The sequence below is a fragment of the Pristiophorus japonicus genome, chromosome 17 (assembly GCF_044704955.1).
Source record: "Pristiophorus japonicus isolate sPriJap1 chromosome 17, sPriJap1.hap1, whole genome shotgun sequence".
Taxonomy (NCBI): domain Eukaryota; kingdom Metazoa; phylum Chordata; class Chondrichthyes; family Pristiophoridae; genus Pristiophorus; species Pristiophorus japonicus.
In genome coordinates this window covers 15,964,660-15,977,289 of record NC_091993.1, presented here as the reverse complement: position 1 = coordinate 15,977,289, position 12,630 = coordinate 15,964,660, and the positions used below count along the sequence as shown (strand labels likewise).

The 12,630-nt window shown below is 41.7% G+C and overlaps 1 protein-coding gene across 1 annotated transcript in view; it reads left to right on the top strand.

The window, feature by feature from the left end:
- scg3 (secretogranin III) overlaps positions 1-8,528 on the top strand; it is a 39,014-nt gene extending 30,486 nt beyond the window's left edge. Inside the window, exons 9-10 of the mRNA XM_070859320.1 lie at positions 6,074-6,160; positions 7,205-8,528. Coding sequence (XP_070715421.1) covers positions 6,074-6,160; positions 7,205-7,323 — 206 coding nt within the window. The 3' untranslated portion in view covers positions 7,324-8,528. The remainder of the gene's footprint in view (positions 1-6,073; positions 6,161-7,204) is intronic.
- The last annotated feature ends 4,102 nt before the right edge of the window (positions 8,529-12,630 follow it).

Below are 12,630 nucleotides of genomic sequence, written 5' to 3'. Positions count from 1 at the left end.
TGAGAGGTGATCTCATTGAAATATAAGATTCTGAGAGGGCTTGACAGGGTAAGTACTGAGAGGCTGTTTCCCCTGGCTGCAGAGTCTAGGGGCATAATCTCAGGATAAGGGGTCAGCCTTTTAGGGTTGAGATGAGGAAAAATGTCTTCACTCAGAGGGTTGTGAATCTTTTGAATTTTCTACTCCAGAGGACTATGGATGCTCTGTCATTAAGCATATTCAAGGCTGAGATCGATAGATTTTTGGACTCTAAGGGAATGAAAGGATATGGAGATCAGGCGGGAAATTGTTGAGGTTGGAGATCAGCCATGATCTTACAGAATGGCGGAGCAGGCTCGAGGGGCTGTAAGGCCTACTCCTGCTCCTATTTCTTATGTTCTTATGTTCTATGATTCTATGATAATGCAAGGGCATAAACGGTTGTCAATTGTCATAGGCAGATGTGAAACCAGGTTCCAGATCAGACAGTAGAAAAAGTTTGGGATAGCTCCCTTCACTACACTATAATTTGTGATGCTGGAATTTGGAATTTGGTTCTAGGGATATTTAGATCCATTTTGATTCCATCTCCATATTTAATTACGTTTTTCTTCAACTGTCAAGACTAGCATGCTAAATATTTGGGAATGGTTGAATAATCTGGAGCTTTGGTTGATTACTTTAGGGATTAGAGATTAAATGGATGAGATAGGCCATGATGGAGCAGATTGTAAATCGTCTGTCAAAGGAATCAGATGGTAAGGTTATTGCTCAAGCAGCTTTTCATTGATACCTTGAAGGAATGTCAAGTATGAGCTTTGGTTGTATACCAATGTTAATTGTAGCAATCTCCACAAATGAAGTTGTTTCCTTAGTCTGGTGTCCATGTACGAGCCAAAAGATCCAGATTTCATAATAGTTGACAAAGGTTTGCACAGAAACCTATCAGCAGCTCTGCAATGCATTACCATCCTTTTTGAAGTTGGTATGGACTGATATAAGTGAAATGTATGGAGGGAACTTGGAAGGGTTGGGTGGCGTAATTAAAATATAGTGTCATAACTATTAGCGAACTGAACTGCAGTTCATTTGTTAGGAAGTTGCAGAGCATGAGACTAACAGTGAGTTTTCAATTATGAATCATAAAAAAGGATGAATCGATTCCTTTCATCTTCCATTTGCTTTTTTTAATCTGGACATCAGAGGGCTGAAATAAAAACAAAAAATGCTGAAGATACATCGATCAGTCGGCATCCAAATCATGACACACGCTCTCTACCCCAAACCAGCCTTTTCTTCTTGCAAATGCTGATGGGCCTGTTGTGCATTTCCCATATTTTTTTTAATTTCAGATTTTCTGTGTCATTTTATCGCTACTATTACAGAGCCATTATCCCAACGGCTCGTTTGACAATATGGCTTTACAGAAAACAGGGAATATTTCAAAATATTACATTTGTAGTAATTAATTATTCAAGGATAGTAATTTATGCCTATGTTTGCCAAGCATCTTTCGAATGACACAGTGAGTGAAGATGTTCATTTAGCACATTCTCTAATAATAGTGATCACTTCTGGAAACAACATTGCATTTCAAATAATAATGAAGGCCTAAACAGTCACTGCTATTTATGTGAAGGAACTCCCTCTGCATTTTATTTGAGGCTGTTGTTTTATAATCATGGTTGTACAGGAGCTAGAAAGCAAAATGTTTGTTTCAAGTCTGACTTGGAATTCCGCTTATGGCGGATCTAAGCCACAGTCCTGTTAGCTGCACTTCATATAATCCCCCGAGGTGCTTACCAGCTGCTTGTTGAACAAAATCTGTTCTAGTACAGTAACTAGAAGGTCACTGCAGCCATCGAAGAAATCGTTTGAGGACAAAATGGACATTCCCAACATATCACCCAAAGAAGCACGTTGTCAATGGAAAAAGGTGAAGCAGAACATTGTAAATTCTACTCTAGCAACACTAAATGTAAACAGACTAGATTAAAAAAAAGCTTGAATCATAATTGTTAATTATCCTATTGTATACAGTACCAGAAACCTTTTAGAACATTGCTATCTTACCTTTCATATGTAATTTTACTGAATAGTAATCTATTCTAAAATCAAAACAGAAAATGCAGGAAATACATAGCAGGTCAATCAGTAGCTGAAAAATAATATACCTTCTGCAAAATGATTTTTTTATCCCCACAATTCTATTAGAACATAAGAACATAAAAAATAGGAGCAGGAGTAGGCCATACAGTCCCTCGCGCCTGCTCTGCCATTCAATACGATCATGGCTGATCTGATCATGGATTCAGGTCCACTTCCCTGCCCGCTCCCCATAATCCCTTATTCCCTTATCATTTAAGAAACTATCTATTTCTGTCTTAAATTTATTCAATGTCCCAGCTTCCACAGCTCTCTGAGGCAGCGAATTCCACAGATTTACAACCCTCAGAGAAGAAATTTCTCCTCATCTCACTTTTAAATGGGCGGCCCCTTATTCTAAGATCATGCCCTCTAGTTCTAGTCTCCCCCATCAGTGGAAGCATCCTCTCTGCATCCACCCTGTCAAGCCCCCTCATAATCTTATACGTTTCGATAAGATCACCTCTCATTCTTCTGAATTCCAATGAGTAGAGGCCCAACCTACTCAAGCTTTCCTCATAAGTCAACCCCCTCATCTCCGGAATCAACCTAGTGAACCTTCTCTGAACTGCCTCCAAAGCAAGTATATCCTTTCGTAAATATGGAAACCAAAACTGCATGCAGTATTCCAGGTGGGGCTTCACCAATACCCTGTATAACTATGGCAAGACTTCCCTGCTTTTATACTCCATCCCCTTTGCAATAAAGACCAAGATTCCATTGGCCTTCCTGATCACTTGCTGTACCTGCATACTAACCTTTTGTGTTTCACGCACAAGTACCCCCAGGTCCCGCTGTACAGCAGCACTTTGCAATCTTTCTCCATTTAAATAATAACTTGCTCTTTGATTTTTTTTCTGCCAAAGTGCATGACCTCACACTTTCCAACATTATATTCTATCTGCCAAATGTTTTCCCACTCACTTAGCCCGTCTAAGTCCTTTTGCAGATTTTTTGTGTCCTCCTCACACATTGCTTTTCCTCCCATCTTTGTATCGTCAGCAAACTTGGCTATGTTACACTCAGTCCCTTCTTCCAAGTCATTAATATAGATTGTAAATAGTTGGGGTCCCAGCACTGATCCCTGCAGCACCCCCACTAGTTACTGGTTGCCAACCAGAGAATGAACCATTTATCCCTACTCTCTGTTTTCTGTTAGTTAGCCAATCCTCTATCCATGCTAATATGTTACCCTCAACCCCGTGAACTTTTATCTTGTGCAGTAACCTTTTATGTGGCACCTTGTCAAATGCCTTCTGGAAGTCCAAATGCACCACATCCAGTGGCTCCCCTTTATCCACCCTGTTCATCACATCCTTAAAGAATTCCAGCAAATTTGACAAACATGATTTCCCTTTCATAAATCCATGCTGACTCTGCCTGACCGAATTTTGCTTTTCCAAATGTCCTGTTACTGTTTCTTTAATAATGGACTCCAACATTTTCCCAACCACAAATGTTAGGTTAACTGGTCTACCCAGATTGTCAATGCAAATTAAATTAAAAATGAGCATTTATATAGCACCTTATGCATCTAAAGAACATCCCAAAGTGCTTACAAGCAATTCATTATTTTTTAATGTATAGTCTCTGTTATTATGTAGGCAAATGCAACAGCCAGTTTGCACAAAGCAAGGTCCCACAAACAGCAAACAAGATAAATAATCAGTTAATCTGTATTGGTGGTATAGATTGAAGAATAAATGATGGACAGTATACCAGGAAAACTTCCCTATTCTGCTTCAAATAGTGCCATGGGGTCTTTTACATCCACCTGAAGAGACAGATGGGCCTCAGCTTAATGGCTCATCTAAAAACATCACCTCGACGATACAGCACTCCCTCACTTACTCAGTACTGCAGTGAAGTGCCAAGTCTAGGTTATGCACTCAAGTCAAGTGATTCTTGAACCCAAAACCTTCTGGCACAGAGGCGAGAACTGATTCAATGGATAAAGCCTGTAAAGGGACATTTGTACTATCTGAATAAAGCTCCCACCAAAATTATATTCAAACTAAAGTATTTTGTTTGAAGATGAAGGCTGCTACCTACACAGGATAATTAGAGTTTAATGTCATTTAAATACTTAGTAAAGTTGTATCGCAAAAGACTACTATGGCATTCTCAAGCACTAACCTATGTAAAAGTAATTGATCTATCGTAAAAGCCTAAAGATTACTTTTTAATAATAGGACCAACTGTTACATCTTGCATTGGTTTATCAATCGTTAATGACGCTAGATGATATTTAAGAATGTGCCCTACATTATCACATTGCTGTTTGTGGGAGCTTCCTATATGCAAATTAGCATGTCCCACATTACAACAGTGACTACATTTCAAAAAGTACTTTATTGGCTGTAAAGTGCTTTGAGATCTCTGGTAACCGTGAAAGGCATTATATAAATGCAAATCTTTCTTATTTTTTACATTACAATCTTACAATCATAAGATTTTTCATATCTGAAGACACTAAACGATGCACTCTGTGGGTGTTGGGGGGTGGACGAGAAGAGGGTACAGGTAGCATATTTGTAGAAGCAAAGCTCCATTAGAGGACTGCGGGTCCTTCAACAAGAACGGGTCGAGCATATAAAGCTCTGTGATATAGGTAGTCCCTTTGATTTGCACATTAAAATGCATTATAAATCAAACATACAAGAGGTAATATCTGTAGCACAATGTGGACCTGGGTTTGAACCTAGTACATATTGATGGGATAAGAACCTCCTCTCTACTGACCAGAAGGGTCCCACATGAAATGAAATTGAGTCAGTCGCAACTCAGCCCCTAGTGACAGGAAGACCAGTCCATCCCATTCACCTATGGCTCTGTGTGTCTGTACCTCCATTCATGATCCACTTCGCTGTGGGATGATGCCACAGCTGAGATAAACTCTTATTCCCTTTTTTTCTGTTGCTGCTCAGACTATTGTAAAGGTTATTCCGCATCCATCCGCGAGAAGACTATTAAAACTATGGTATTTGCAGTTTCAATATAAATATTTATCAATACAGTGATTTTTCCTCTGCATCTGTGAAGTGCCATATTTTTTTTTAATTCATTTTGGGATGTGGATGTTGCTGATGCTGACAAGGCCAGCATTTATTGTCCATTCCTAATTGCCCTTGAGAAGGTGGTGGTGAGCCGCCTTCTTGAATCGCTGCAGTCCGTGTGGTGAAGGTACTCCAACAGTGCTGTTAAGGAGGGAGTTCCAGGACTTTGATCCAGCGGCGGTGAAGGAACAGTGATATATGTCCAAGTCAGGGCGGTGTGTGACTTGGAGGGGAAGGTGGAGCTGGTGGTGTTTCCATGCACCTGCTGCCCTTGTCATTCTAGGTGGTAGAGGTTGCGGGTTTGGGAGGTGCTGCCGAAGAAGCCTTGGTCAGTTGCTGCAGTGTATCTTGTGGATGGTACACACTGCAGCCACGGTGCGCCGGTGGTGGAGGGAGTGAATGTTGAAGGTGATGGATGACGTGCCCATCAAGCGGGCTGCTTTGTCCTGGATGGTGTCGAGCTTCTTGAGTGTTAATATATTTGAGATCAGCTGCCTTATTTCGGAGCACTGAAAGTGGCACTGAAAAAAGGTAATAATTGTGGATGTTAGTAAAACAGTGGCTTGAAATGAAACTTATTGCACCCAGTTGCATTTCGCTATTAGTTAGAGACATGTAATATAGATTTTCATCACTGAGCACTGTAATGTTTACCTAGAAACACCAATGATTGATCAGTAGGGTGAAAGTACAGCTGAAGCAGCACAGTGCCATTTACATTACATGCACAGGGTGCAGTGTTTACAATAGTGTTCTTTATATGAACTGCATCATAACGTTTCACAAACACAGAAACCTTTTATGTAAGACTTTACACTTTAAACATTGGTAATGACACACTGTCCCAATTACTCAACAGCTAATGGCTCTTTTTTTCCCCCTTCGGTCAACAGAGTTTGACAAAACGGAATCTTACCTGTCAGCAATCAGAAAGAATATTGAATGGCTGAAGAAACACAATAAGCAAGGAAATGGGGAAGGTATGTTCAACACTATTAGAAATCAGATTTATTCTCAGCAGTGAAGGAAAATGACTAGATTCCCATTTAAAAAATTGGAATACACTCAATGTTTATTTGATCTACGCATTAACAGTAATGTGGTTTAAAGCCAGCTTTAGTAAATTAGATTGTTTTGGGGGCTGATTGATGGAAAAATAGGGTCACAACTCCTTTTATACCAGATATGATGTACAGTGCATACAAAAATAATTTCATTAGCATCCTTATTAATAACAAAATAATCACATTCTGCACAATCAGAGCATCAAACTCATCTTTGGGTGTAGTGGGTTTCATTCTTTCAGTTATACTATACTCCAGGCATCATGGATAAAGTAAGTCTTGCAACCAGAAAAATTCTCCCTCTAAGACACTGTCAACCATAATCTGCATGGTCTATTATTTTGTTCTCTACAAGTGTTGTAGTGGGTGACTTCAGTTATTTTGACCACAAGAGGCTTCTCCGCAAAAGAAACAATCAGCTATAACATTTCAGAATTATATTTCAAGTAAGCCACACTTAATTCCCAATTGGGGAAGTCCAGAACCAGGGGTCACAGTCTAAGGATAAGGGGTAAGCCATCTAGGACCGAGATGAGAAATGTTTTCACCCAGAGAATTGTGAACCTGTGGAATTCTCTACCACAGAAAGTTGTTGAGACCAGTTCGTTGGATATATCCAAAAGGGAGTTAGATGTGGCCCTTATGGCTAAAGGAATCGAGGGTATGGAGAGAAGGCAGGAGTGGGGTACTGAAGTTGCATGATCAGCCATGATCCTATTGAATGGTGTTGCAGGCTCGAAGGGCCGAATGGCCTGCTCCTGCACCTATTTTCTATGTTTCTATAATTAGTAACATTTGGAGCTAATTGTTGAGAATGCAGTCAATTCTTCCCTCTAGGTCTAAATACTATTACTTAGCGAAGGTGTGTGTCAATCCACCACTCCCCAAATACTCTCTATCCATTATCTAAATCATTGTGTGAGCTCAGTGCTGAAATAGGTGCTCTATAATTTGTTGCAGAGTACGATCTTCAGAAGCTGCGTGACATCATTGATCAACAAGTTGATACCTACGTGCAGAAAGGAATCCTGGAGAAAGGAGAAGGGGATGTCATCAAACGTATTTACAATAGCCTGTGAAGCTCTCCAATTGTATGAGGGAAGTCACATCCTTCCACAATGGCCGGCACTGCAACTTTTACTTCTAGTTTATATTAGGCTGTGTATAATAGATTTTTTTTTTCCTGGCTAGTCTGCAGCGTCGAGCAGATTCTAAGCTAGAATAGGGAAACAGAGAGCTGATAGAAATAGGAGGCAAAAAGTGATGATTCCACATTCCCAGTGCTGACAGGCAGAAAAGGCCTGAGACAGCGCTGCACCTGTCGCTCCGCCAGTGTGGCTCCCCACTGGAAACACAGGTTCCCACCGAAACCAACTTAACTTTCCCTATTTCGGAATAGAAACTGCTGGATGGGCGACATGGCCACTGCACGCGGTAAAGCTTTCAAATCTTAACATCCATCTTCAAAATGAGAGACTGTAGCAGCGATTAGAGGCACCAATAAAACGTTATTGCAACAAATCAAATGTAAAGTCTACTAATAATCTTGAGAGGAAAATCTACAACCGCTGACTCATGGCACAGTTTGGTCAGTGAGTGATTGTGACATAAAGGCGAGTGTTGGTAGATTTACAGAAAGGTAGATTCGTGCATTCTGGTGTTCCTTCCCAGTTCTAAACTTATTTGTGGAATCAGTGTGTTCCTATCGCTAGCAATGACAATTCATCTGGTGAATTTTAAATCATACCTTGAAGAAGTCTCCTTTAATTAGGCATTTTTAGCAAATTGCAGTAGATTTATAAAAGACACGAAGGGTTGCTGTAAGTGTCTTTAGTTGTAATAGACTCCTGATGTCTTATTTCTGTTCCATGCCAGTAAATGACTTGCACCAGATAATTCGGTTAGTGTGTGTTAGTTCCGAAAAAGATGCTGACTTGTTCTGCCAAAAGAGGTAGGTTACTGTAACAGAGTACGTGAGTCACATGAGTGGAAGCATCGCTCCCCACTGCTGGAACTGTGATTTTGCAAACTGATTCTTATGTTCTTGCATCTACATCATTAAATCATAATATCTGCTCCTCTAAAATAATCTGTGTAGAGAATGGGGGGGCGGTGGCACAAAATCCAGTAATGTATCACTTATCTGAATGAGCAATAGTGGAGTTGCTATCTGAATGGCTTGTGTGCGAAATCTTGTGTCCTTTGTGCGTGTAAATGGCTCCCATTCATGTGTCGTCAGTAAAGTGCAAAACGTATTTTGTTCAAGTGTAAATATTTGTTAAATTTTCAAACTCGTGTAAAAAAACAATTAAACTGTTTGAGTTTTCTTTACAAACTTAGTTAAGTTATGCTGGAACATCATCATCATAGGCAGTCCCTCAGAATCGAGGAAGACTTGCTTCCACTCCTGAAGTGAGTTCTTTGGTGGCTGAACAGTCCAATATGAGAGCCACAGACCCTGTCACAGGTGGGACAGAAAGTCGTTGAGGGAAGGGATGGGGGGGGGGTGGGGGGAAAGGAGTGGTTTGCCACACGCTCTTTCCGCTGCCTGCGCTTGATTTCTGCATGCTCTCGGCGTTGAGACTCGAGGCGCTCAGTGCCTCCCTGATACACTTCCTCCACTTAGGGCGGTCTTTGGCCAGGGACTCCCAGGCGTCGGTGGGGATGTTGCACTTCATCAGGGAGGCTTTGAGGGTGTCCTTCAATATCCTGGAACAAGAGTGATCCTCACTGGATTCCCCATTTCACACAGGTAGGGGTATGGGAGCATAGCGGTTATATTACTGGACTAATAATCCCACCACGACAGCTGGGGAAATTAAAAAATTCAGTTAACTAAATAAAAATTTGAAATTAAAAAATTAAAAAGCTGGTATCAGTAATGATCACCATGAAACTACCGGATTGTCCTTTCGGGAGGGAAATCTGCCATCCTAACTTGGCCTCTATATGAGTCCAGACCCATAGCAATGTGCTTGACTCTTAACTGCCCTCTGAAGTGTGGGTGACTTTAATATGCATATAGATTGGGCTAACCAAACTGGAAGCAATACGGTGGAGGAGGATTTCCTGGAGACCAATATGTCGAGGAACCAACTAGGGGGGAGGCCAACTTAGATTGGGTGTTGTGTAATGAGAGAGGATTCATTAGCAATCTCGTTTTGCGAGGCCCTTTGGGGAAGAGTGATCATAATATGGTGGAATTCTACATTAGGATGGAGAATGAAACAGTTAATTCAGAGACCATGGTCCAGAACTTAAAGAAGGGTAACTTTGAAGCTATGAGGCGTGACTTGGCTAGGATAGATTGGCAAATGATACTTAAGGGGTTGAGAGTGGTGGACAATGGCAGACATTTAGAGACCACATGGATGAACTACAACAATTGTACATCCCTGTCTGGCGTAAAAATAAAAAAGGGAAGGTGGCTCAACCGTGGCTATCAGGGATAGTATTAAAGCCAAGGAAGTGGCATACAAATTGGCCAGAAATAGCAGCGAACCTGGGGACTGGGAGAAATTTAGAACTCAGCAGAGGAGGACAAAGGATTTGATTAGGGCAGAGAAAATAGAGTACGAGAGGAAGCTTGCAGGGAACATTAAGACAGACTGCAAAAGCTTCTATAGATATGTAAAGAGAAAAAAGGCTAGTAAAGACAAACATAGGTCCCCTGCAGTCAGAATCAGGGGAAATCATAACGAAGAACAAAGAAATGGCAGACCAACTGAACAAGTACTTTGGTTCGGTATTCACTAAGGAGGACACAAACAACCTTCCAGATATAAAAGGGGTCAGAGGGTCTAGTAAGAAGGAGGAACTGAGGGAAATTCTTATTAGTCGGGAAATTGTGTTGGGGAAATTGATGGAATTGAAGGTCGATAAATCCCCAGGGCCTGATGATCTGCATCCCAGAGTACTTAAGGAGGTGGCCTTGGAAATAGCGGATGCATTGACAGTCATTTTCCAACATTCCATAGACTCTGGATCAGTTCCTATCGAGTGGAGGGTAGCCAATGTAACCCCACTTTTTAAAAAAAGGAGGGAGAGAGAAAACAGGGAATTATAGACCGGTCAGCCTGACATCGGTAGTGGGTAAAATGATGGAATTAATTATTAAGGATGTCATAGCAGCGCATTTGGAAAGAGGTGACATGATAGGTCCAAGTCAGCATGGATTTGTGAAAGGGAAATCATGCTTGACAAATCTTCTAGAATTTTTTGAGGATGTTTCCAGTAGAGTGGACAAGGGAGAACCAGTTGATGTGGTGCATTTGGACTTTCAGAAGGCTTTCGACAAGGTCCCACACAAGAGATTAATGTGCAAAGTTGAAGCACATGGGATTGGGGGTAGTGTGCTGACGTGGATTGAGAACTGGTTGGCAGACAGGAAGCAAAGAGTAGGAGTAAATGGGTACTTTTCAGAATGGCAGGCAGTGACTAGTGGGATACCGCAAGGTTCTGTGCTGGGGCCCCAGCTGCTTACATTGTACATTAATGATTTAGATGAGGCGATTAAATGTAGTAGCTCCAAATTTGCAGATGACACTAAGTTGGGTGGCAGTGTGAGCTGCGAGGAAGATGCTATGAGGCTGCAGAGTGACTTGGATAGGTTAGGTGAGTGGGCAAATGCATGGCAGATGAAGTATAATGTGGATAAATGTGAGGTTATCCACTTTGGTGGTAAAAACAGAGAGACAGACTATTATCTGAATGGTGAGATTAGGAAAAGGGGAAGTGCAACGAGACCTGGGTGTCATGGTACATCAGTCATTGAAGGTTGGCATGCAGGTACAACAGGCGGTTGAGAAAGCAAATGGCATGTTGGCCTTCATAGCGAGGAGATTTGAGTACAGGGGCAGGAAGTTGTTACTACAGTTGTGCAGGGCCTTGGTGAGGCCACACCTGGAGTATTGTGTACAGTTTTAGTCTCCTAACTTGAGGAAGGACATTCTTGCTGTTGAGGGAGTGCAGCAAAGGTTCACCAGACGGATTCCCGGGATGGCGGGACTGACATATCAAGAAAGACTGGATCAACTGGGCTTGTATTCACTGGAGTTCAGAAGAATGAGAGGGGATCTCATAGAAACGTTTAAAATTCTGACGGGTTTAGACAGGTTAGATGCAGGAAGAATGTTCCTAATGTTGGGGAAGTCCAGAACCAGGGGTCACAGTCCAAGGATAAGGAGTAAGCTATTTAGCACCAAGATAAGGAGAAACTTCTTCACCCAGAGAGTGGTGAACATGTGGAATTCTCTACCACAGAAAGTTGTTGAGGCCAATTCACTAAATATATTCAAAAAGGAGTTAGATATAGTCCTTACTACCAGGGGGATCAAGAGGTATGGCGAGAAAGCAGGAATGGGGTACTGAAGTTGCATGTTCAGCCATGAACTCATTGAATGGCAGTGCAAGCTTGAAGGACCGAATGGCCTACTCCTGCACCTATTTTGTATGTTTCTATGAAATGGCCTAGCAAGCCACTCAGTTATACAAAGTCAGCACTGTGGGAGTACCTTCACCACACGGACTGCAGCAGTTCAGGAAGGCGGCTCATCACCATCTTCACAAGGGCAATTAGGGATGGACAATAAATGCCAACCTTGCCAGTGATGCCCACATCCCATGAACGAATGAATAGTTTTAAAAAATACAAGGGGGAGGGGCTTCCAAGTCACTAATCGTCTAGATTTCTTTTCATAGTCAACAAATACGTATTACAGTTACATAACGCAACTTAACTGTAGCAATTTTTTGGGGAGCTTCCTGGATAGACCTGTTTATCCAGCTCCAGGCGGCAAGGGCTTTAAATGAAATGAGGTCTGACGCATCTTAATACAGTGCTAAGAGGTCACAAGTTCACAGCACACTAAGTTATTCTCAATAAGGTCCTAATTGGCAATTGAACTCAAAGGAGTCTGCGGGATGACTTGATGGGAAATGGATAATGTACCCAAGAGGTGCATTAGAGATGAAATTGACACCAAAGCACATTATGACTACAAAGAAGGAGATCTTCTTTGCATCTATTATACCTGACAACTTGTACTTAAAGGCGCTATATAACATAGTAAGTGTCCCAAGGCCCTTCACAGGAGTGCTATAAAACAAAATTCGACACTGAGCTGCACAAGGAGAAATTAGGGCAGATGACCAAAAGTGTGGTCAAAGAGGTACGTTTTAAGGAGTGCCTTAAAGGAGGAAAGAGAGGTAGAGAGGTAGACAGGCAGAGAGGTTTAGGGAGAGAATTGGAGAGCTTCGGGCCCAGGCAGCTGAAGGTACGGCCGCCAATGGTTGAGCAAATAAAATCAGGGATGCTCATGAGGGCAAAATTAGAGGCGAGCAGATATTTCGGGATGTTGGGTTGGAGGAGATTTCAGATATAAGGA